This window comes from Heloderma suspectum, chromosome 2 (assembly GCF_057233095.1).
Source record: "Heloderma suspectum isolate Gila_16-S chromosome 2, 16-S_ref, whole genome shotgun sequence".
NCBI classification, from domain to species: Eukaryota; Metazoa; Chordata; class Lepidosauria; order Squamata; family Helodermatidae; genus Heloderma; species Heloderma suspectum.
In genome coordinates this window covers 32,911,776-32,936,773 of record NC_139459.1, presented here as the reverse complement: position 1 = coordinate 32,936,773, position 24,998 = coordinate 32,911,776, and the positions used below count along the sequence as shown (strand labels likewise).

General features: G+C 43.7%; 1 protein-coding gene across 1 annotated transcript in view; it reads left to right on the top strand.

The window, feature by feature from the left end:
- HCN1 (hyperpolarization activated cyclic nucleotide gated potassium channel 1) overlaps positions 1–24,998 on the top strand; it is a 309,640-nt gene that overhangs the window by 166,882 nt on the left and 117,760 nt on the right. Inside the window, exon 4 of the mRNA XM_084832057.1 lies at positions 24,596–24,814. Coding sequence (XP_084688183.1) covers positions 24,596–24,814 — 219 coding nt within the window. The remainder of the gene's footprint in view (positions 1–24,595; positions 24,815–24,998) is intronic.

Below are 24,998 nucleotides of genomic sequence, written 5' to 3'. Positions count from 1 at the left end.
CATTGGGAGGGAGAGGAGGGACTGCAGTTATGTGACTGATAGGTTTAGGGAATGACTCCAATCAGGGAATGACTTTACCAGGGCTCTCCCATCACGGTGCTTTTAGAAGAGAAGTTGAAGTAGCGTATTGGCAGTTCCAGTATTTTCAAGGCTCTTCACAAGATTTGATGGCTGTGTTTTGCTTGTGTGACCTTATTCCAATCCAGAGCAAGAATTGTTTCCAAAGATTCAATCCCTTGCATCCTAATTCTTCCCCTTCATGGATCACTGCCTTGTTGTGGCGAAGGGGCTTGCATAACTCAGTGAAGCCATAAGCTATGCCGTGCAGGGCCACCCAAGACGGACAGGTCATGGCAGAGTGTTCTGACAAAATGTGGTCCACTGGAGAAGGAAATGGCAACCCACTCCAGTATTCTTGCCAAGAAAACCCCATGGAACGTATCACAAGGCTAAAAGAGATGATGCCGGAAGTTGAGCCCCTCAGGTCGGAACGTGTCCAATATACTACTGGGGAAGAGCAGAGGGTATTTACAAGTAGAGCCAGAAAGAGTGAAGCGGCTGGGCCAAAGCCAAAAGGACACTCAGCTGTGGATGTGTCTGGTGGTGAAAAGAAAATCCGATGCCGTAAAGAACAATATTGTTTAGGAACCTGGAATGTAAGGTCAATGAATCAAGGTAAGCTGGAGGTGGTCAAACATGAGATGGCAAGATTGAACATCGACATCTTGGGAATCAGCAAACTAAAATGGACAAGCATGGGCAAATTTAATTCAGGTGACCATTATATCTACTACTGTGGGCAAGAATCCCTTAGAAGAAATGGAGTAGCACTCATAGTCAATAAAAGGGTGGGAAAAGCAGTACTGGGGTACAATCTCAAAAACAATAGAATGATCTCAGTACGAATCCAAGGCAAACCATTCAACATCACAGTAATTCAAGTCTATGCCCCAACCACTGAGGCCGACGAAGCTGAGGTTGATTGGTTCTATGAAGACCTACAACACCTTCTAGAACTAACACCAAAAAAAGATGTCTTTTTCATCATAGGGGATTGGAATGCCAAAGTAGGAAGTCAAGAAATCACCGGGATAACAGGCAAGCATGGCCTTGGTGTACAAAAGGAAGCAGGAAAAAGGCTAATTAAGTTTTGCCAAGGGAACACACTGATCATAGCAAACACTCTTTTCCAACCGCACAAGACGCGACTCTACACATGGACATCACCAGATGGTCAATATTGAAATCAGATTGATTATGTACTTTGCAGCCAAAGATGGAGAAGCTCTATACAGTCAGTAGAAGCAAGACCTGGAGCTGACTGTGGCTCAGATCATGAGCTTCTTGTTGAAAAATTTTGGCTTAAATTGAAGAATGTAGGGAAAACCACTAGACCGTTCAGATATGACCTAAATCATATCCCTGATGAATATACAGTGGAGGTGAGGAATAGATTTAAGGGATTAGACCTGATAGACAGAGTGCCTGAGGAACTATGGACGGAGGTCCATAACATTGTTCAGGAGGCAGCAACTCAATCCATCCCAAAGAAAAAGAAGTGCAAGAAAGCCAAGTGGCTGTCTGAGGAGGCTTTACAAGTAGCTGAGGAAAGAAGGGAAGCGAAAAGCAAAGGAGAAAGAGGAAGATATATCCAACTGAATGCAGAGTTCCAGAGAACAGCAAGGAGAGACAAGAAGGCCTTCTTAAATGAACAATGCAAAGAAATCGAGGAAAACAATAGAATGGGAAAGACTAGAGATCTCTTCAAGAAAAGTGGAGATCTCAAGGAAACGTTTTGTGCAAAGACAGGCATGATAAAGGACAAAGGAGGCAGGGACCTAACAGAAGCAGATGAGATTAAGAAGAGGTGGCAAGAATACACAGAAGAACTATACAGGAAAGATCCTAATGTCCGTGATAGCCATGATATAGTGCGGTCACTGAACTTGAGCCGGACATCCTAGAGAGTGAAGTCAAGTGGGCCTTAGGAAGCATTACTAACAACAAAGGTAGCGGAGATGACAGTATTCCAGCTGAGCTATTTAAAATCCTAAAAGATGATGCTGTTAAAGTGCTGCACTCAATATGCCAACAAGTGTGGAACACTCAACAGTGGCCACAAGACTGGAAAAGGTCAGTTTACATTCCAATTCCAAAGAAGGGCAATGCCAAAGAGTGTTCAAACTACCGTACAACTGCACTCATTTCACTTGCCTGCAAGGTGATGCTCAAAATCCTACAAGCTAGGCTTCAGCAGTATGTGAACCAAGAATTACTGGAAGTACAAGCTGGGTTTCCAAGAGGCAGAGGAACTAGAGTTCAAATTGCCAACATTCGCTGGAGAAAGCAGGAGAATTCCAGAAAAACGTCTATTTTTGCTTCATGACTACTCTAAAGCCTTTGATTGTGTGGATCACAACAAACTGTGGCAAATTCTTAAAGAGATGGGAGTACCAGGCCACCTTACCTGTCTCCTGAGAAACCTGTATGAGGGTCAAGAAGCAACAGTAAGAACCGGACATGGAACAACCGAGTGGTTCAAAATTGGGAAAGGAGTACGACAAGGCTGCATATAGTCGCCCTGCTTATTTAACTTATATGCAGAGTACATCATGAGAAACGCCGGGTTGGGTGAATCACAGGTTGGAATTAAGATTGCCGGGAGAATTATCGACAACCTCAGATACACAGATGATACCACCCTAATGGCAGAAAGCGAAGAGGATCTCAAGAGCCTCTTTTTGAGTGTGAAAGAGGAGAGTGCAAAAGCTGGTCTGAAACTCAACATTAAAAAAACGAAGATCATGGCATCTGGCCCCATCACTTCCTGGCATATAGAAGGGGAAGAAATGGAAGCAGTGACAGATTTTACTTTCTTGGGCTCCAAGATCACCACAGATGGTGACTGTAGCCATGAAATTAAAAGACACTTGCTCCTTGGGAGGAAAGCTATGGCAAACCTAGACAGCATAGTAAGAAGCAGAGACATTACTTTGCCGACAAAGGTCCGTCTAATCAAAGCTATGGTTTTCCCAGTAGTAATGTATGGCTGTGAGAGCTGGACAATAAGGAAGGCTGAGCGCTGAAGAATGGATGCTTTCAAACTGTGGTGCTGGAGAAGACTGTTACGAGTCCCCTGGACTGCAAGGACGTCATATCAGTCAATCCTAAAGAAAATCAACACTGACTGCTCATTGGAAGGACAGATACTGAAGCTGAAGGTCAAATATTTTGGCCACCTAATGCGAAGAGAAAACTTCTGGGAATCTTGCTGGGAAAGATTGAAGGCAAAAGGAGAAGGGGACGGCAGAGGATGAGATGGCTAGATAGGATCACTGATGCAATGAATATGAACTTGAGCACAGTCCGGGAGAGAGCGGAGGAGAGGAAGGCCTGGCGTGCTATGGTCCATGGGGTCACGAAGAGTTGGACACGACTTAACGACTGAACAACAACAACATCCTAATCCTTATTTACCTTTGGTGTTCTTTGTGTCTGGCTTGACTGTTAGTTATCAGATAAGTCATTTCCCTTCACCTCTCCATCCAATCTCACTCTAGTAGCATTTGATTTAAAATCATTATTAAATATTTGTAGGTATGTGTGTCTATGTGTAATAGTATACTATCTGTCTGACTCTTGACTCTGTGTTCTGTGTGTTTTGTGTGACTGTGCTTCTCTCTCTCTCTCTCTCTCACGCACACACACACACACACACAGACAGAGAGAGAGAGAGCGCACATGCTTTGCGTGCAGAGGTCCCAGGTTTGATTCTCCAGGAAGGGTGAGGAAAGAATCCTGCCTGAAACCCTGAAGTGCCGCTGCCAGTCAGTGTTGACAATACTGGGCCAGATGGACCAAGGGTCTGACTCAGTAGAAGGCAGCTTCCAGTGTTTCAATAAGGAAAAAACAGGAGTATGGCAAAGCTTGTGGGACCCCTGAGGCAGCTTCGGGAAGAGAGGCAAAGGTGACAAGAACAGTTTTCACCTGCAGTCAACTTCAAAGCTTCCTAGCACGACCCCCTCATACCTATTTGTCTAACATTTGGCAGATCTCATCCTGTCAAAAGGAGCTACTATGCCTACAAACTTCATCCAATTTGCCAAAGAATAATTTTAAAAATCTTACAGGCATGTTAAAAAAGCAAACCTCAAACATTAAAAGACTCCTTGCACAACCCCTCCCCCCCCCCGACTTGCACTGATTTCTCCAAAATTTGGCAGGCTTCATCCCCTCAGAAGGGGCTACAGTACCTTCATATTTCATCTGATTCTACTAAGAAATAATAATTTTAAAAGTTATAGCAGAGTTTGTCTAAAGCTGTCTGAGGTGAAGCAACTCACTTGTTGAATGAGGTTCTGAAGAAAAGCTTCTTCTGTGCTCAACCCCTGTTGTGCAGACAATGTTTAACTGTCCTGTGAACAAGGAAAGCTTAACTGTATGTCCTTTGACAAATATTGGCTGGTATGGTATGAAATCAGTGCAGAACAAATACGGGAAAATCTGAGTTATTTTCTTTACTATTGTTTGTAGCAGCATTCATGTAATTGATTCTAATTTAAGTGTACTAACAAAAAAAGAAATATGGAGGTGTGCTAATGATTTAAGTATAAGGAATCTTCCATTCTTAATCATTGCCTTATAAAGAACATATGTTTATCTTTGGCATAGTTAAACTTGCAATTGGGGAATAATACACAGTTTGTGATTTTAATGATCCAGAGCTTGTGATTTTAAATAAATAATTATTTTCATTAAATAATGGCAATTCTTCTGCAGAAGAGAGTCTGGTAGCATACAACATCACCAATTCAAAATTTAAATTTAATCTGTGGAATTGTTTTGTATTCATATTTATAAAATGTTGATCTGCTTTTCTTTAGGCATGGGCAGTCCCCCAAGGAGTTAAAAAACAAATAGATAAAACATCTTATTAACTTTCCATTACTTGTGGTTTACTTCTAGGCATCAAAGCAGTTTACATCTAGTTATTTATTAAATTTATATCCCACTTTTCCATCAGAGGGCAGAAACAATAAAATACAGATTAAAACAAAATCTTGGTTAAACCATAACATAAAAACAAATACATTAAAACACAATTAAAAACACAATGATAAAGGACATGGGGGTTGGACTCGATGGCCTTGTAGGCCCCTTCCAACCCTACTATTCTATGACATCATCTGCACCCGGCCAGTTAAATCCTGTTCAACTCCAGACCAGCTTACATGCCAAAGGCCTACCAAAATAAAACGTCTTTGCTTGATGGAAAAAGGACTGGAGAAAGGGAGCCAACTTACCTCCATTGTCAGGAAATCTAAGAAATATATCCAAGAATAGCATCCACACAAATAAGATGTCTAAATCAAAATGCCTGCCCAGATTAGAAGGTATTGACCCATTTTGTAAAAGAGTACATAGATGGAGTAAGGCTGGCCTCATAGAGAAAAGAGTTCCCCAGCTTTGGAACCATAATTGCAAAAGGACTTTGTTGTTGTTCAGTCGTTCAGTCATGTCCGACTCTTCTTGACCCCATGGACCATAGCACACCAGGCCTTCCTGTCCTGCGCTCTCTCCCAGAGTGTGCTCAAGTTCATATTCATTGCATCGGTGATACTATCTAGCCATCTCATCCTCTGCCGTCCCCTTCTCCTTTTGCCTTCAGTCTTTCCCAGCATCAGGGTCTTTTCCAGAGAGTTTTCTCTTCGCATTAGGTGGCCAAAATATTTGAGCTTCAGCTTCAGTATCTGTCCTTCCAATGAGCAGTCAGGGTTGATTTCCTTTAGGATTGACTGATTTGACCTCCTTGCAGTCCAGGGGACTCGTAAGAGTCTTCTCCAGCACCACAGTTCGAACACATCAATTCTTCGGCGCTCAGCCTTCCTTATAGTCCAGCTCTCACAGCCACACGTTACTACTGGGAAAACCATAGCTTTGATTAGACGGACCTTTGTCGGCAAGGTGATGTCTCTGCTTCTTACTATGCTGTCTAGGTTGGCCATAGCTTTCCTCCCAAGGAGCAAGCGTCTTTTAATTTCATGGCTACAGTCACCATCTGTGGTGATCTTGGAGCCCAAGAAAGTAAAATCTGTCACTGCTTCCATTTCTTCCCCTTCCATATGCCAGGAAGTGATGGGGTCAGATGCCATGATCTTCGTTTTTTTAATGTTGAGTTTCAAACCAGCTTTTGCACTCTCCTCTTTCACCCTCAACAAGAGGCTCTTTAGATCCTCTTCGCTTTCTGCCATTAGGGTGGTATCGTCTGCATATCGGAGGTTGTTGATAATTCTCCCAGCAATCTTAATTCCGATCTGTGATTCATCCAACCCGGCATTTCTCATGATGTACTCTGCATATAAGTTAAATAAGCAGGGTGACAATATGCACCCTTGTCGTACTCCTTTCCCAATTTTGAACCACTCGGTTGTTCCATGTCTGGTTCTTACTGTTTCTTCTTGACCCTCATACAGGTTTCTCAGGAGGCAGGTAAGGTGGTCTGGTATTCCCATCACTTTAAGAATTTGCCACAGTTTGTTGTGATCCACACAATCAAAGGCTTTAGCATAGTCAATGAAGCAGAAATAGACATTTTTCTGGAATTCTCTTGCTTTCTCCATGATCCAGCGAAAGTTGGCGATTTGATCTCTAGTTCCTCTGCCTCTTCAAAACCCAGCTTGTACTTCCGGTAGTTCTCGGTTCACATACTGCTGAAGCCTAGCTTGTAGGATTTTGAGCATCACCTTGCTGGCATGTGAAATGAGCGCAATTGTGCGGTAGTTGGAACACTCTTTGGCGTTGCCCTTCTTTGGAATTGGAATGTAAACTGACCTTTTCCAGTCTTGCGGCCATTGTTGAGTGTTCCAAATTTGTTGGCATATTGAATGCAGCACTTTAACAGCATCATCTTTTAGGATTTTAAACAGCTCAGCTGGAATACTGTCATCTCCGCTACCTTTGTTGTTAGTAATGCTTCCTAAGGCCCACTTGACTTCACTCCTAGGATGTCTGGCTCAGGTTCAGTGACCGCACTCTCATGGCTATCAGGGACATTAAGATCTTTCCTGTATAGTTCTTCTGTGTATTCTTGCCACCTCTTCTTAATCTCATCTGCTTCTGTTAGGTCCCTGCCTTCTTTGTCCTTTATCATGCCCGTCTTTGCACAAAACGTTCCCTTGAGATCTCCAATTTTCTTGAAGAGATCTCTAGTCTTTCCCATTCTATTGTTTTCCTCGATTTCTTTGCATTGTTCATTTAAGAAGGCCTTCTTGTCTCTCCTTGCTGTTCACTGGAACTCTGCATTCAGTTGGATATATCTTCCCCTTTCTCCCTTGCTTTTCGCTTCCCTTCTTTCCTCAGCTACTTGTAAAGCCTCATCAGACAGCCACTTGGCTTTCTTGCACTTCTTTTTCTTTGGGATGGATTGAGTTGCTGCCTTCTGAACAATGTTATGGACCTCCGTCCATAGTTCCCCACGCACTCTGTCTATCAGGTCTAATCCCTTAAATCTATTCCTCACCTCCACTATATATTCATAAGGGATATGATTTAGGTCATACCTGAATGGTTTAGCGGTTTTCCCTACGTTCTCCAATTTCAGCTGAAATTTTGCAACAAGCAGCTCATGATCTGAGCCAGAGTCAGCTCCAGGCCTTGTTTTTACTGACTGTATAGAGCTTCCCCATCTTTGGCTGCAAAGGACATAATCAATCTGATTTCGATATTGACCATCTGGTGATGTCCATGTGTAGAGTCGTCTCTTGTGCTGTTGGAAAAGAGTGTTTGCTATGATCAGCGTGTTCTCTTGGCAAAACTCTATTAGCTTTTGTCCTGCTTCCTTTTGTACACCAAGGCCATGCCTGCCTGTTATCCCGGTGATTTCTTGACTTCCTACATTAGCATTCCAATCCCCTATGATGAAGAGGACATCTTTTTTTGGTGTTAGTTCTAGAAGGTGTTGTAGGTCTTCATAGAACCGATCAACCTCAGCTTCTTCGGCATCAGTGGTTGGGGCATAGACTTGAATTACTGTGATGTTGAATGGTTTGCCTTGGATTCGTACTGAGATCATTCTATCGTTTTTAAGATTGTACCCCAGTACTGCTTTTCCCACCCTTTTGTTGACTATGAGTGCTACTCCATTTCTTCTTGCCCACAGTAGTAGATATGATGGTCACCTGAATTAAATTCACCCATGCCTGTCCATTTTAGTTCACTGATTCCCAAGATGTCGATGTTCAATCTTGCCATCTCATGTTTGACCACCTCCAGCTTACCTTGATTCATTGACCTTACATTCCAGGTTCCTAAACAATATTGTTCTTTACGGCATCGGATTTTCTTTTCACCACCAGACACATCCACAGCTGAGTGTCCTTTTGGCTTTGGCCCAGCCACTTCACTCTTTCTGGCGCTACTTGGAAATACTCTCTGTTTTTCCCCAGTAGTATATTGGACACCTTCCGACCTGAGGGGCTCATCTTCCGGCATCATCTCTTTTAGCCTTGTGATACGTTCCATGGGGTTTTCTTGGCAAGAATACTGGAGTGGGTTGCCATTTCCTTCTCCAGTGGACCACATTTTGTCAGAACACTCTGCCATGACCTGTCCGTCTTGGGTGGCCCTGCACGGCATAGCTTATGGCCTCATTGAGTTACACAAGCCCCTTCGCCACAACAAGGCAGTGATCCATGAAGGGGGCAAAAGGCCTTAGCAGATGTTTATCTCATGGGACAACCTTTTTGGAGTTGGGGAGAAGGCTGACAAGGCATGCTGGGCCCAGATCATATTCTTTTAAAGTAATTGCTGGCACATGGAGGTGTTCCTGAAAGCTAATATACAGCCAGCACATCCAACAGGTTGTAGGACTCAGTATTTTTTATTACCCATCTATCCTATGTGTTGAGCCACCACATTTTGTACTGCCTGTATTTTCTAAACAGTCTTCCAGAGCTTCCCTTGAAATGTATGCTTCCTTTCCCAGCTTTTCTTATCTGGATACAGAACATGCCTTATGTTGCTTTTCTTGCTGCCTTTAAGTTACTTAAAGAAACAAAATCCACATCTTTACATTTTTAGAACTCCCAGTGTAGTTTCCTTTTAAGAAGACTAGCAGGTGGATTCTATATTTGCCATACGCCATAATTTTGTAGCTTATCTTGTAATCAGAACATTGTGGCTCAGATGCAGATAGATATTTTGTATTGCAGTTCATAAAAGGTATCTGGAATGATTGGTAAGCATTTCTGCACAGTCTCATAGAATTACCGTTATTCTGTTAACAAAACAGCTGTCCTATGAATAATTACTGTGGAGTTCAAAGGAGAGGATCTAAGATGTATAAATGATGAAAAGTAGGTATTGGAACAACGAGTCCATATCTCCATTATGCTGGGGCAGAGAGATAAGCTGGCACTAGTTACTCACCCAGCTTGGGGAAAATCACTTGGACAATCCCAAAGCAGCACAAAAAAAAGGCAGACGTGTCCACAGAAGCATTGCTAAACCCCTCCAATCAGGCCTGTGCCGGTGCCCATAGGCCACTCCCAGATGGAAGGAGCCAGTGCATTCAGCTCAGTGAAGACACACCTTCCTGCATCACAACAATATCAGAGCATCCCCACTGCCTGAGATTTGGACACAGCCATTTAGGCCACAAGTCCAACCCCTTCTCAGCTCAGGAATCCAGTGTAAAGCATCCCTGGCAGATACTTGTCAGTCTTTGTTTGAATGCCTCCAGTGACAGAGAGTTCACCACCACCATACTACTATCTCCCTAGGCAGTTGGTTCCATTGTCTCATTACTCTGACTGTTAGGAAGTTTTTCCTGATGTTCAACTGAAACCTGCTTTCCTGTAACTTGAGCCCGTTATTTCCTGTCTTACAGTCTTGCATGATAGAGAACAAGCTGCAGCCCTCTTCTGTGTGACAGCCCTTTAGGTACTTGAAAATTGCTATTATATCACTCCCACAGTCTTCTCAGTATTCAAGGTGAGGTTTGACCAGGACAGAGTAGAGTGGAAGTCCTTCCTGTGATTTCTAAACTCTTGATGCAACCTAAAATTGCATTGGGCTTTTTTGCAGCCACATCACACTGCTGACTCATATTCAGCTTGTGACTGACAACAACTCCAGGATAATTCCTGGGACACAGACAGAAGGGACACTGCTACTGCCAGTCCAAGGCATCCCTGTACTTCAGCAGGGATTTGTGTCCACTTATGCTTCCCATAACTACCATTTTATTATGCCTGGTGTGGAAAAAGTGGATAGAGAGAAGCAGTGTTGTAGTGGCAGAGGCATGCAGGGGAGCAGTGCTGCAGGATTTTCTTCAGTTCCATAGCGATAACACCATCATCTGGAGCACCATGGTAATTTGTGGACCTTCCTTGCTCTGGCAAGTGAATGAGATGCCCTTATCTCTGCCTTCTCTCCCTTTCCCCTTCCCACTCCCCCACTGCTGGCATTTAAATTGTAAACCAAGGATAGGATCAAAACATCTGTAAAGTCCTTAAGCACATGCTTAACTTGTATCCATCTTAGTAGATCAGCCTTCACCAACCAGGTGCCCTCCAGATGTGTTGGACTACAACTCCCAGCATCTCTCAACCAGGATGATGGGAGTTGTAGACCAACAGGGCATCAGGTTGAGGAAGACAACAGTAAATTCACAATAATAGTTCAAGAGTTTTAAATTGTTGTTGTTGTTGTTCAGTCGTTCAGTCATGTCCGACTCTTCGTGACCCCATGGACCATAGCACGCCAGGCCTTCCTGTCCTGCGCTCTCTCCCGGAGCGTGCTCAAGTTCATATTCATTGCATCCGTGATGCTATCTAGCCATCTCATCCTCTGCCGTCCCCTTCTCCTTTTGCCTTCAGTCTTTCCCAGCATCAGGGTCTTTTCCAGGGAGTTTTCTCTTCACATTAGGTGGCCAAAATATTGGAGCTTCAGCTTCATTATCTGTCCTTCCAATGAGCAGTCAGGGTTGATTTCCTTTAGGATGGACTGATTTGACCTCCTTGCAGTCCAGGGGACTCGTAAGAGTCTTCTCCAGCACCACAGTTCGAAAGCATCAATTCTTTGGCGCTCAGCCTTCCTTATAGTCCAGCTCTCACAGCCATACATTACTACTGGGAAAACCATAGCTTTGATTAGACGGACCTTTGTCGGCAAGGTGATGTCTCTGCTTCTTACTATGCTGTCTAGGTTGGCCATAGCTTTCCTCCCAAGGAGCAAGCGTCTTTTAATTTCATGGCTACAGTCACCATCTGCGGTGATCTTGGAGCCCAAGAAAGTAAAATCTGTCACTGCTTCCATTTCTTCCCCTTCTATATGCCAGGAAGTGATAGGGCCAGATGACATGATCTTAGTTTTTTTAATGTTGAGTTTCAAACCAGCTTTTGCACTCTCCTCTTTCACCCTCAAAAAGAGGCTCTTGAGATCCTCTTCGCTTTCTGCCATTAGGGTGGTATCGTCTGCATATCGGAGGTTGTTGATAATTCTCCCGGCAATCTTAATTCCGACCTCTGATTCATCCAACCCGGCATTTCTCATGATGTACTCTGCATATAAGTTAAATAAGCAGGGTGACAATATGCAGCCTTGTCGTACTCCTTTCCCAATTTTGAACCAATCGGTTGTTCCATCTCTGGTTCTTACTGTTGCTTCTTGACCCTCGTACAGGTTTCTCAGGAGACAGGTAAGGTGGTCTGGTACTCCCATCACTTTAAGAATTTGCCACAGTTTGTTGTGATCCACACAATCAAAGGCTTTAGCGTAGTCAATGAAGCAGAGATAGACGTTTTTCTGGAATTCTCTTGCTTTCTCCATGATGCAGCGAATGTTGGTGATTTGATCTCTAGTTCCTCTGCCTCTTCGAAACCCAGCTTGTACTTCCGGTAGTTCTCGGTTCGCATACTGATGAAGCCTAGCTTGTAGGATTTTGAGCATCACCTTGCTGGCATGTGAAATGAGCGCAATTGTGCGGTAGTTTGAACACTCTTTGGCGTTGCCCTTCTTTGGAATTGGAATGTAAACTGACCTTTTCCAGTCTTGTGGCCACTGTTGAGTGTTCCAGATTTGTTGGCATATTGAATGCAGCACTTTAACAGCATCATCTTTTAGGATTTTAAATAGCTCGGCTGGAATACTGTCATCTCCGCTAGCTTTGTTGTTACTAATGCTTCCTAAGGCCCACTTGACTTCACTCTCTAGGATGTCCGGCTCAAGTTCAGTGACCGCACTATCATGGCTATCAGGGACATTCAGATCTTTCCTGTATAGTTCTTCTGTGTATTCTTGCCACCTCTTCTTAATCTCATCTGCTTCTGTTAGGTCCCTGCCTTCTTTGTCCTTTATCATGCCTGTCTTTGCACAAAACGTTCCCTTGAGATCTCCAATTTTCTTGAAGAGATCTCTAGTCTTTCCCATTCTATTGTTTTCCTCGATTTCTTTGCATTGTTCATTTAAGAAGGCCTTCTTGTCTCTCCTTGCTATTCTCTGGAACTCTGCATTCAGTTGGGTATATCTTCCCCTTTCTCCCTTGCTTTTCGCTTCCCTTCTTTCGTGAGCTACTTGTAAAGCCTCATCAGACAGCCACTTTGCTTTCTTGCATTTCTTTTTCTTTGGGACGGATTTCATTGCTGCCTCCTGAACAATGTTACGGACCTCCGTCCATAGTTCCTCAGGCACTCTGTCTATCAGGTCTAATCCCTTAAATCTATTCCTCACCTCCACTGTATATTCATCAGGGATATGATTTAGGTCATACCTGAACGGTTTAGTGGTTTTCCCGACGTTCTTCAATTTAAGCCGAAATTTTGCAAGAAGCAGCTCATGATCTGAGCCACAGTCAGCTCCAGGTCTTGTTTTTACTGACTGTATGGAGCTTCTCCATCTTTGGCTGCAAAGGACATCATCAATCTGATTTCGATATTGACCATCTGGTGACGTCCATGTGTAGAGTCGCCTCTTGTGCTGTTGGAAAAGAGTGTTTGCTATGATCAGCATGTTCTCTTGGCAAAACTCTATTAGCTTTTGTCCTGCTTCATTTTGTACACCAAGGCCATACTTGCCTGTTATCCCAGTTATTTCTTGACTTCCTACTTTAGCATTCCAATCCCCTATGATGAAGAGAACATCTTTTTTTGGTGTTAGTTCTAGAAGGTGTTGTAGGTCTTCATAGAACCGACCAACCTCAGCTTCTTCGGCCTCAGTAGTTGGGGCATAGACTTGAATTACTGTGATGTTGAATGGTTTGCCTTGGATTCGTACTGAGATCATTCTATCATTTTTAAGATTGTACCCCAGTACTGCTTTTCCCACCCTTTTGTTGACTATGAGTGCTACTCCATTTCTTCTAAGGGATTCTTGCCCACAATAGTAGATATGATGATCACCTGAATTAAATTCGCCCATGCCTGTCCATTTTAGTTCGCTGATTCCCAAGATGTCGATGTTCAATCTTGCCATCTCATGTTTGACCACCTCCAGCTTACCTTGATTCATTGATCTGACATTCCAGGTTCCTAAACAATATTGTTCTTTACAGCATCGGATTTTCTTTTCACCGCCAAACACATCCACAGCTGAGTGTCCTTTCGGGTTTGGCCCAGCCGCTTCACTCTTTCTGGCGCTACTTGGAAATACCCTCTGCTCTTCCCCAGTAGCATATTGGACACCTTCCGACCTGAGGGGCTCATCTTCCGGCGTCATATCTTTTAGCCTTGTGATACGTTCCATGGGGTTTTCTTGGCAAGAATACTGGAGTGGGTTGCCATTTCCTTCTCCAGTGGACCACATTTTGTCAGAACTCTCTGCCATGACCTGTCCGTCTTGGGTGGCCCTGCACGGCATAGCTTATGGCTTCACTGAGTTACGCAAGCCCCTTCGCCACAACAAGGCAGTGATCCATGAAGGGGAGTTTTAAATTATCCCTGTGTTTATTCAATCTTCTGGTTCAAGCGTAGCGTTTGTGTTAAGCATTTTATTGCAGTGAAGTCCCTAGGGAATGTAAATGTAAATTTCTGTAAAGTTTATTTCTATGCAGGGAGTGCTCCATCACCCTGTGGTTTCCATAATATATACTTGACTCTTTCTGCAAAATGCATTGTTTAATAATGCATTTATGCTCTAAGAAGCATGTGTCTGCTCGGAACTATTATCCCTATCTTATGTGGGGGTTTGGGGGTTGTTGGGGTTTTTTTGTAAACAGCTTCTAGGAGGTTTCATCTGCACTTCTTGGAGGGAGAGAGCATGCTGTGGAGTAGGCAGTCAGGTTTGTATCACTTCACTCCTTCATCTGTCTGTCTTCAAGGCTTGTTACTATATAAAACTTGGGTATCATCTGTTTTTTATTGTGTTATCAGATCACCATTGTTACCAGTTCAAATCTTTGCTTGACCATAGTTGTTCAGCAGTAGGCTGTTCTACAATGCTTTTTTGCTACAAAGTGCCAAAACTTTAATATTTTACTTAATCGAAGGGGACAAGGGAAAAACAAACTGTTGCCTGAGAAGCCACATGGAAACATTTTATTTTATTTTACTTTAGTTAAATATTTATCAGACCACTTCATTCTAAGTGTAATAATAATAATAATAATAATAGATTTATACACAGCTTTCCATATTTTTTAAAACATCTCTAAGCAGTTTACAGAGAGATCAAAATAGATACAAAATCATTTATATAAAACATTTATAAAAACATGATGTCATTGTGTAACCAGTCAGTTGAACAACATGGCATCATGATGTCAGCATTCTGACAGCTTGATCCACTTAGGGTGCAATTCTGTGCATGTTTAGACAGAAAAGAAGTCCTCCAACTCCCTTGCTGGGAATTGTAGGATGCTTTTCTGTCTAAACATGCATAGGATTATGCCGTTAATTGGTTAAGGTCACGTAGTAGGGAAGAAACCCCAGCTTTTTGTGTTCTTTTTCAAAAAGCAGCTGATGATCAGGCTGCATATAGTAGTGAAAAATACATGTAAAGGGGAAGGGGCTTAGGGCAGCATTCATCCCCACCAGAGTACTTCTTTCTTGCCAAAAACTTCACATGCAAACATTCAGCGGAGCCCAGATTGATATCTGATAGTCAAAACTAGGGCATGTTGATAAATGAGACCATCACTCCACCCCAGAGCAAGCCAAGCCATACATGGGACAGAGGGCTGAGCTGTAGGCATCCCATTGCCCCTTCACTTGTACACAAATCCATCTTGATCTACGCTTGCAGCAGAATGAGGTGGCTGCATGCGAAGGAGCTTGAATAGACTGCACCACTTCAGATTTGCAGGTATGGGATGGGTCACATTTTTGAAAGGCCCCTACATTAGAAAATCAGCACAGCAAGCAAAGGGCTGGACTAGATTAGGCTTTCCCCCCTTTATAGTGGTTTTCTGTTCAGAGGGATGGGCATTTTTTTAGCACTTAAAACTGGTATGTGTAGTCTACAATCTCATTACCACCACATTCTGCTGCATATGGAGACCTCAATCTTTGAGTTGGGAAAGGAATATTTGCCCTGGCACCAATGAACTTGTATCTAATTTATAAATGTAAATCTAAGGCATTTGGCAGTGTATAATGGGTCTCTTGATTGTCTCTGGCTGATTGTTTTTGTTTTAGATATATGTTGTGTGTGTTATTTGTTCTATGTCCTTATGTGAATGGTTTTATATTTTATATAATGTATTTTAATGGTTTTTAATTTTTGTGAACTGCCCAGAGAGCTTCGCCTATGCGACAGTATAAAAATATAATAAATGAAATGAAATTGCTACAGATAAATGTATGCAGTTGCCATCTTTATTTAGGGTCTCCATAAGTCAACTGAACTCATTAGCAAGGGGTAAACCATGTACAGTAGTTTCCTTTAGCATGTGAAACAATTGCCTTTAGTGATAGTGATCACACTGGGTTGGATCCAGACTTAGCCATGGTTTGAGTAGACCCACTGAAATCAAAGCAAATTAATTTGCTTGTGACTAAATGAAACCCCATTGATGTCAATGGGTCTACTACAAGCACAGCTAAGTCTGGTTGCAACCCATCACTCTGTTTGGAGGACAGCTATTTTATGTCCTTGTTGCTCAAAAGAGTCGCTTTTGTTAGGTTGGACTTTCTTATAGTCAGGCTTTATTAATGTGCAATTCAGGATTAGGAAGAGAATGCAGTGTCTAGAGGTAGAATAGTAGAATAGTAGGGTTGGAAGGGGCCTACAAGGCCATCGAGTCCAACCCCCTGCTCAATGCAAGAATCCAAGTCAGAGCATCCTTCACAGATGGCTGTCCAGCCTCGTCTTGAATGCCTCCAGTGTGGGAGAGCCCACCACCTCCCTAGGGAATTGGTTCCATTGTCGTATTGCTCTAACAGTCAGGAAGTTTTTCCTGATGTTCAGCCGGAATCTGGCGTCCCGTAACTTGAGCCCATTATTCCATGTCCTGCACTCTGGGATGATCAAGAAGAGATCCTGGCCTTCTTCTCTGTGACAACCTTTCAAGTACTTGAAGAGTGCTATCATATCTCCCCTCAGTCTTCTCTTCTCAAGGCTAAACATGCCCAGTTCTTTGAGTCTCTCCTCATAGGCCTTTGTTTCCAGTCCTCTAATCATCTTTGTTGCCCTCCTCTGAACCCTCTCCAGTTTGTCTGCATCCTTCTTAAAGTGTGGTGCCCAGAACTGGACACAGTACTCCAGATGAGGCCTAACCAGTGCTGAGTAGAGGGGAACTAGGGCTTCCCGCGATTTGGAAGCTATGCTTCTATTAATGCAGCCCAAAAGAGCATTTGCCTTTTTTGCAGCCATATCACATTGTTGGCTCATATTCAGCTTGTGATCGACAACAATTCCAAGATCTTTCTCTCTTGTAGTGTTGTTGAGCCACGTATCCCCCATCTTGTAATTGTGCATTTGGTTTATTTTTCCTAGGTGCAGAACTTGGCATTTATCGCTATTAAATGTCATTCTGTTTCTGCCCAGCGCTCCAGTTTATCCAGATCACTTTGAATTTTGTTTCTGTCTTCCAATTCCAAAGTATTAGCTATTCCGCCCAATTTTGTGTCATCTGCAAATTTGATCAGCATTCCCTGCACCTCCTCCTCCAAGTCATTCATAAAAATGTTGAAGAGCACTGGGCCCGTGCCTTGACTTTGCCTTGATCTTCATTTTATTATCACCTCTCCATGTGGTAGTTCCAGGTTAAGGCCACTTTTGTTATATTTCATTATGAAGACCCTGAAGAGAGATGGCCTCTGCTTTTTGTTTATCTGCTGTAATTACTTCCTGAGATATAGAAAGAATAGTAGAAAGAAGTAGTAATTACTGCTTCTGCATTCTTGTAGCTCTGTTGACTTCTTCTACTGGTAAATGAATTTGAACTGTTAGCTAGACAGGGATATTTTATAGCTTCTTCTTATAAATAAAAATGTGGCATTCTGAAATACTGGAGCCACATATATCTTTTCCATCCTGTGTAACAGGTTCTTTAAAAAATTTCTTCAGGTGACCCCCTAAAAGATTGCTTTGTTCACGAGCACTGCAAATGCTTCAGTGAGAAACGTACAAGATTTCAGTATAGAGGGAAACAATATTCCAAGCATTTGTGCTCAAAATATCACTGGAAACAGCTATTAATTTATTTCCCTTTTGCTGCAAAACAATGGCATCTGCTTTGGGGCAATAATAATTCTGCAAAGCCACACTACCAGACTCTGACAGCTGGAACTAGCCAGCCGTATCAAGGGAAGGGAGGGCAGGAAAGGAAAGGAAATCCCCATTTAGGCAATAACCTTCAAGCTTCAAATGTGGAGGTATGGAGGAATGATGATAAGCCTTGCCTAAGGGACAAAGCTGCTATGTGGCAATAGAGCTGATTTGCTTGACAACGAGAGCATCTCTTAGGAATAACCGCATCAAACCCAACTAAGCTGAAAACACCATTAAACAACAGATGGTTATCGGATTTGGTGACTGCCTTTTAGTTTTGAGAACTAAGCCGGAGGATGGTGAATGCACATTTCCACCTGTGATGATGCATTATTCATCCATCCACAAGAGAACAAGGGTAGCCATCTGTTCTGGTCAACTGCACTAGAGGGTAAGGCTGAAGGTTAAGGATAAACTTAAGATGGTGTACATGACAATGTGTGTTGTGTCTTACATCACGGTCTACATCAGGTATGTTGAACTTCTTTCAGCCTGAGGGCCAAATTCAATTTTGCAGGAAGGAGGGTGTGGCTATCTGGGGAACCTCAGAGGGTTGGATTGAGATCCCAGGTAGGGCCTGAGGTTCATCATCCCTGGTCTACATGAAGATATTATTGGAAAGGCTCCATGTTCTGCAACTATTTGTATCTTCCAGCCCATACATCCTCTTCTGTCTTTCTCTGCCATATTCCATAATGTGCCTTCATATTGTGGAGTGTAAAGGGGCATTTGCTTCACTCCCTGCACAAGGTCACTTTAGCGTGGGATGAGAAAGAGAACAGTGTCAGTACCAATGACGAATATGGAGATGGGGCAGAAATTCTTTCGATTTGCATTTACCTATTTTTGCACTTCCAGAACCAATACGTGAGCTGAAATTAGGGCTGTACACTGCTTTGAACCCGGAGTGGAAGCAGGCCACTTCGGGCCACTTTGTGCCCCTTCCAAGGTGAAGCAGAGGGGGCACGAAGCGGCCCAGAGTAGGTTGGGGGCTCACCGAAGCCCCCCCTGAGCCTCCAGGTCCTTACCTGAGCTGCCTTCTCCTCACCGCCGCCACCATGCCCCTGCCTTCTCCGCTGCCACCCCGCTGCCGCCATCGCCTAAGGCCTGGACGTGCAGCGACTGGACTTCCAGGGAGTCACCATTTTTTAAAATGGCCTCACAAGATGGTGGCGGCAGCAGCAGGCGACGGTGGCGTGTTGCTCCCGCTTTCGCTGCCGCTGCCATTTTTAAAATGGCAACTTCCTGGAACTTCCTAGCATGCCAGGAAAGAAAGGTGCTAACTTTCTATGCACAGGACTATTATTATATTTTTGTGGGGGAGCGTGCTCACATACCATCGACCGCATGTAGCCTGAAATAGTACAGTCTGAGAAATGCTATGATTGTTAATTGTATTCTAGTTGCTGGAATTCTGCTGATTGTGTTGTTATGGTTGTTGTTATTTCTTGGCCGTCTTTCAGGGTAGGAGCCCTCCCAAGGTAGCGTACAACTATAAAACTGGTCCACTGGTTTTATAATACAATACAGTACATTTGGCAACAGACAGAAGACTGGCTAAGGCAGTGCCCAAATCATAATGTGTAAATAGGTTCTGTCTATCTCATTTTAAGAAGACCAAGACCGATTTGGTCCTTGTTTGGACAACTTTTTAAACAGTTACTTGTTCTTTCTTTGAACCTGGACATCTAAAACAAGGTGTTAATATGTGGATAAATCAATATTTATAAATGTACTTCTGGCCTTGATCTATTTAAGGTTAGTGATGACAAAGTCAGTTGGTTTGAAAACCAATGGAAGAAGTCAGTCACAACCAACTGAGTCCCACTGGTTTCAATGACACTTCCAGAGCAATCCTATCTTTTAGTAGGAGGGTTCTTCTACTCATAGTCCTTCCGGCTTACTGTTGTTGTTGTTGTTCAGTCGTTCAGTCATGTCCGACTTTTCGTGACCCCATGGACCATAGCACACCAGGCCTTCCTGTCCTGAGCTCTCTCCCGGAGCGTGCTCAAGTCCATATTCTAGGAATGGATGAAAGTCACATACCTGGTCCCACAGCTTGCTTCGCTGTGGGGGAGAGGCGCTCCATTCCTCCCCGCCAAAATTCTGGCTGGGGGGGGGAGGCGCCCTGTTCCTTCCTGCCAAAATTCTGGCTGGGGGGGAGGCGCCCCGTCCCTCCGGCTGAAATTCTGGCCGGGAGGGAGGCGCCACATTTGGTCAGAACTCTCTGCCATGACCTGTCCGTCTTGGGTGGCCCTGCATGGCATAGCTTATGGCTTCACTGAGTTACGCAAGCCCCTTCACCACAACAAGGCAGCGATCCATGAGGGGGCCGGCTTACTGGGGTGGGGGCAAATTTTTCATTTTCCTTCCCATTGACTCCTGTGGGAGGGAAATAACTCCACCAGCCCCAGGACTGGCATCATTTCAAGGCGATTTTGAGGGTATGTCAGGGGGACAAGAGGGCTTTGGATCCTGCAGAACCATGGCTGCCCACCAACACCTCCGCAGAAAGCCTCCTTTTGCTTCCAATACTGGCCGAACACTGTTGGACATCTATGCCAACAGATCTTTCCATGGGCACACCGGAGGGGCCTCTGACGGCACAGGTGTTGCCCTGGTAACAACTTCCTTCTTCTTTCTCCTCAGGTGGAGTGGCACTTACGGCATGTCCTATGGCCCCTCAGGAGGCCTTTGCCAAATATAGGATTGCTCCCTTAGGTAGGACTAATTTTAGTTGGATGGGGGGCCTTTGTGTGGAAAACAGCATGTTTCTGAATAAAGAAAGCACAACAGACTTTTAAACACAGGAAACGCACTGCATTTAAATACAGTTTGCTGAGGAAGACTTCTAAATTAAGGCTTAGACTTGGTAGACTAATTGCAAATAATCAGTGATCACTGCTTTTTACAAATGTGAAGATTTCCTAGTGTCCTCAGGCTTGATTATGTCATCAATACTTGGATAAACAGCTTTGGTATTTGTCACAATAACTGTCTTTAATAGTTTATTTGCCCTCTCAAATTAATGTTATTCTATTTAAATCAGTTAAAATGGATTACTACTAATCTGAAGCCAGTGATAAACTCACTGTCAAGTAAGAAATTAAATGCCCCCCTTTTAAGGTAGATGGGACCTTCTTCTTTTTTCTTTTTTCTCCTTTGAGGAGTAGAAGGCGGGGGGGGGGGGAATGCTGCATTTTGCAGAATCCTTTGGGAGTAATAGAATTAACAAAAATGATGTCAGCATACTATTTTTTTTTAAAAAGACATGGAAAAAATTTGCAACCCTAAATTGAACATGTTTCTTCCAATGTCAGGACCAAACTACATGCTACCTTGCTGATCCATGTTTGAAGTTCCCAACATTCCAGGCAGTATTGGATGATTCTGTTTATTTAGATCAGACTTCCCTGACCTGGTGCCCTCCTTATGTTTTGGACTTCAACTCTTATCAGCCCCAGCCAGCATGGCCAATAGTCAGGAATGCTGCGAGTTGTAGTCTAGAACATCTGGAGGGTGCCAAGTTGGGGAAGTCCAATTTAGATCCACTCCAGTCTGGTTTAAGACCAGGTTTGGGGATGGAAACAGCCATGGTTGCTCTGGTGGATGACTTATGTCAGGGAATAGATGGAGGGGGGTGCAGCCCTGATGGTTCTTCCGGACCTCCCAGTGTTTTTTGATACCATCAACCATCTTATCCTTCTGGATCACTGATCTGGGTTGGGCTTAGGGAACACTGTGTTATGATGGTTCTGGTCCTTTCTGGAGGAATACTCACAAAAGGTGGTCCTGGGGACTTCTGTTCCAGCTCATGGCCCTTGGAATGCCAGAAGGTTCCATCTAGTTGCCCATCTTCCTTCCTTCCTTCCTTCCTTCCTTCCTTCCTTCCTTCCTTCCTTTCTATACCGCCCAATAGCCGAAGCTCTCTGGATGGTTCACAAAAATTAAAACCAAGGAGCACACAATAAAACAATATAAAATATATAAAACATTAAAACCACAGTAAACAATACAACCAGAATAAAACCTAGCAGCAGTGCAGTAATTTAAAATACAGGTTTAAAAGAGCAAAGCTAAAAATCTAGAAAGCTAAAATGCTTGGGAAAGTAAAAAGGTCTTCACCTGGCACCGGAAGGAATATAATGTAGGTGCCAGGCAAACCTCACTAGGGAGCTCATTCCACAGCCGGGGTGCCACGGCAGAAAAGGCCCTCCTCCTAGTAGCCACCCACCTCACTTCCTTTGGCAAGGGCTTATGGAGACGAGCCACTGAGGATGATCTTAAGGTCCAGACAGGCACATATGGGAGGAGGCGATCCTTCAGATAACTTTTATCATCTACATGAAACTCTTGGGAAAAATCATCTGGAAGTTTGGGCTTAACTTGTGTCATCAATAAGTGGTACTGCCTCTCATTTCCATCTACTTGTCCCAGGATGGTTGTAGAACTAGTGAACCAGTGCCTGGAGGTGATATTGGGGCAGACATTGGTGAACAAGCTGAGGCTTAATCTAGACAAGATGGAGGTATTTTGGGTAGGGAGACTGGCTATTCTGGATCGAGGTTTACATCTGGTCTTAAACGAGATTAAACTCTGCCTCAATAACAGTTTGTGAGTTCTCTTGGATGCAGCACTAATGTGGGAACCTAAGGTAGCTGCGGTGGCCGGGAGCACTCATTACCGGCTTAGGCTAGTATGCCAGTTGTGCCCCTGTCTGGAGAGACTGGACCTTGCCTCAGTTATCCTTGCCTCAGTTATCAATGCATTAGTGACATCCAGGCTAGACAAGTTTAATGAACTCTATGTCGGGCTGCCCTTGAAGACGGTTGCAGAATGCAGGTACTTGGGTGCTGGGGTGATGCAGTCGGAGCATGTGACACCGGTATGGCACTGGTTACTGGTGTGTTTCTGAGCCCAATTTGAAGTGCATGTTTTAACCTTTAAAGTAGGGGTGGGCAACTTGTGTCCTTCCAGATGTTTTGGCCTGCAACTCTCATCATCCTTATCCATTGGCTATGCTGACTAGAGCTGATGGAAGCTGTAGGACAAAATCTGGAGGGCCACAAGTTGCCCATCCCTGCCTTAAGGCCTTAAATTATATGGGGCCAATTTATTTGAAGGACTACCTTCACCAGAATCAGCCTGCCCACACTCGAGCATAATGGAAGCTGTTCTTACTTGGCTGCTTCTGGGGGAAGTTAGACTGGCAAATACAAGGGAGAAGGACTTCTCTGCTGTGGTCCTGTGCCTCTGAAATGGGTTGCTATCTGAGGTCCATCAGGCCCTGTCATTACTCATTACAGACTTTTAGGAAAGCTCTGAAAACCCATCTGGTTTCTTAGTCTTTTTCTTCACTGTGTTTTATTCGAGTATTGTTGGCTTTTTTTCCAACTGAAATTGTATGTTAGATTTTAGTATTGCCTTGTCTGGATGTTTGGTATTGCTGGTTGTTGTTGTTGTTGTTGTTGTTATTTGCTATTTTATGATTATATGGGATTTTATTACATAAGCTACTTCAGAGGGCTTTTGTGTTGAACACCCCCAAATTTTAAACAAAGAAACATTGTTTTCTGCTGGGCTGGGCTGAACATTTGACACGGTCAAATGTCTGCACTTTCAGGGGGCAAAATTATCCCAAAGATCATGAGGGCAGGCTGAACACTGGCAGGCGGGGGGAGGGGGCAAAATGTTTGGGTGGCCGATGTTTGGAAGGGTCTTGCTATTACCTGAAGTGGCTGAGTGGTCTTTCCTTTCTTTTTAAAAAACTTTAATTCTGAAGGCAAGCCATAGCTCACAGTACTCAGGAGCATTTGAGGCTGCAATTTTAAAGCGGGCATCAGGTGGGCCACAGCTTGGCTTTAGAAAGAAGAGAAGAGAAGAGAAGAGAAGAGAAGGAGCAGGATTATTAAGCCACCATTAATGGCATCAATGGAGTCTTTTCAATAAATGAAGGCTTTTCACACAGAGAAATGGTGGGGGGCTAATCCTCCCCTCTCTCCCAGAGTATGATGTTCCCAATCCGAATTACGGCATGTATGTTTAAGAACATAAGAAGAGCCCTGCTGGATCAGACCAAGGGTCCATCTAGTCCAGCATTGTGTTCACACAGTGGCCAACCAGCTGTTGACCAGGAACCCACAAGCAGGGCATGAGTGCAACAGCACTCTTCCACCCATGTTCCCCAGCAACTGGTGTACATAGGCCCACTGCCTCTGGTACTGGAGGTAGCACATAGCCATCAAGACTTGTAGCCACTGATAGCCTTTTCCTCCAGGAATTTGTCTAACTCCCTTTTAAAGCCATCCAAACTGGTGGCCATCATGTTTACACTAGAGTAAATGCAAAGATAACCCTGAGCTACATGCTACGTGATTAGCATAACATGTAGTTTGGCTCTAACAGATTTATTATGGCCTAAGCCGGGATAAGCAACCTTGTGCCCTGTAGATGTTTTGAACTACAACTCCCATAGGCCCCAGCCAGCAATTATGGGAATTGTAGTCCAAAACATCTGGAGGGCACTTGGTTGCCTATGCTTGGGATAAGATTTTATGGACTAAAGTCATAGTATATTTATCTTTTTAGATATAGAAATAAGACTTTATAGCCTTGAGTATCTTGATGAACATAAAAATATAACTGGGAGGGGAATCCATTGTGTGGAAGAGTTTTTTGTGTGATCATAAAGGCATCTGACAGCCTCTCAAAGAGCTTATTTAGGACCATTTACTGATAATGAATATCACTTTTCCATTTATGAAGAATATATTGCAAGGATGTTCCTTCAAGATAAATAAGATATCTTCCTGTTACATAATCCTGAGCTCCTTTGTCCCCTGTACTCAAGCTGACTCAAGCTGACTCTCTCCATCTCTCTTTCTTGCAGAATGATTCCTGGGGAAAGCAATACTCTTATGCACTCTTCAAGGCCATGAGTCACATGCTTTGCATTGGTTATGGAGCTAGGGCCCCTGTCAGCATGTCGGATCTCTGGATAACCATGCTGAGTATGATTGTGGGAGCCACCTGTTACGCCATGTTTGTGGGTCATGCCACAGCCCTAATTCAGTCTTTGGATTCATCACGGCGTCAGTATCAAGAGAAGGTAACTTGCTTTGAAATATAAGCCCTTTATTTCTGAGGCTGATTGTTGCCAAGCTGTGTTAAATCTGAAATAGGGTTTTACAGAATGCATTCAGGCAAGTTGACTAAAGTACTGGCTCTCCGAGGTGGTGCTCAGGCACTCTGCCAACAAGAGATGAGATTGCAGATGATCACATCTTGGAATG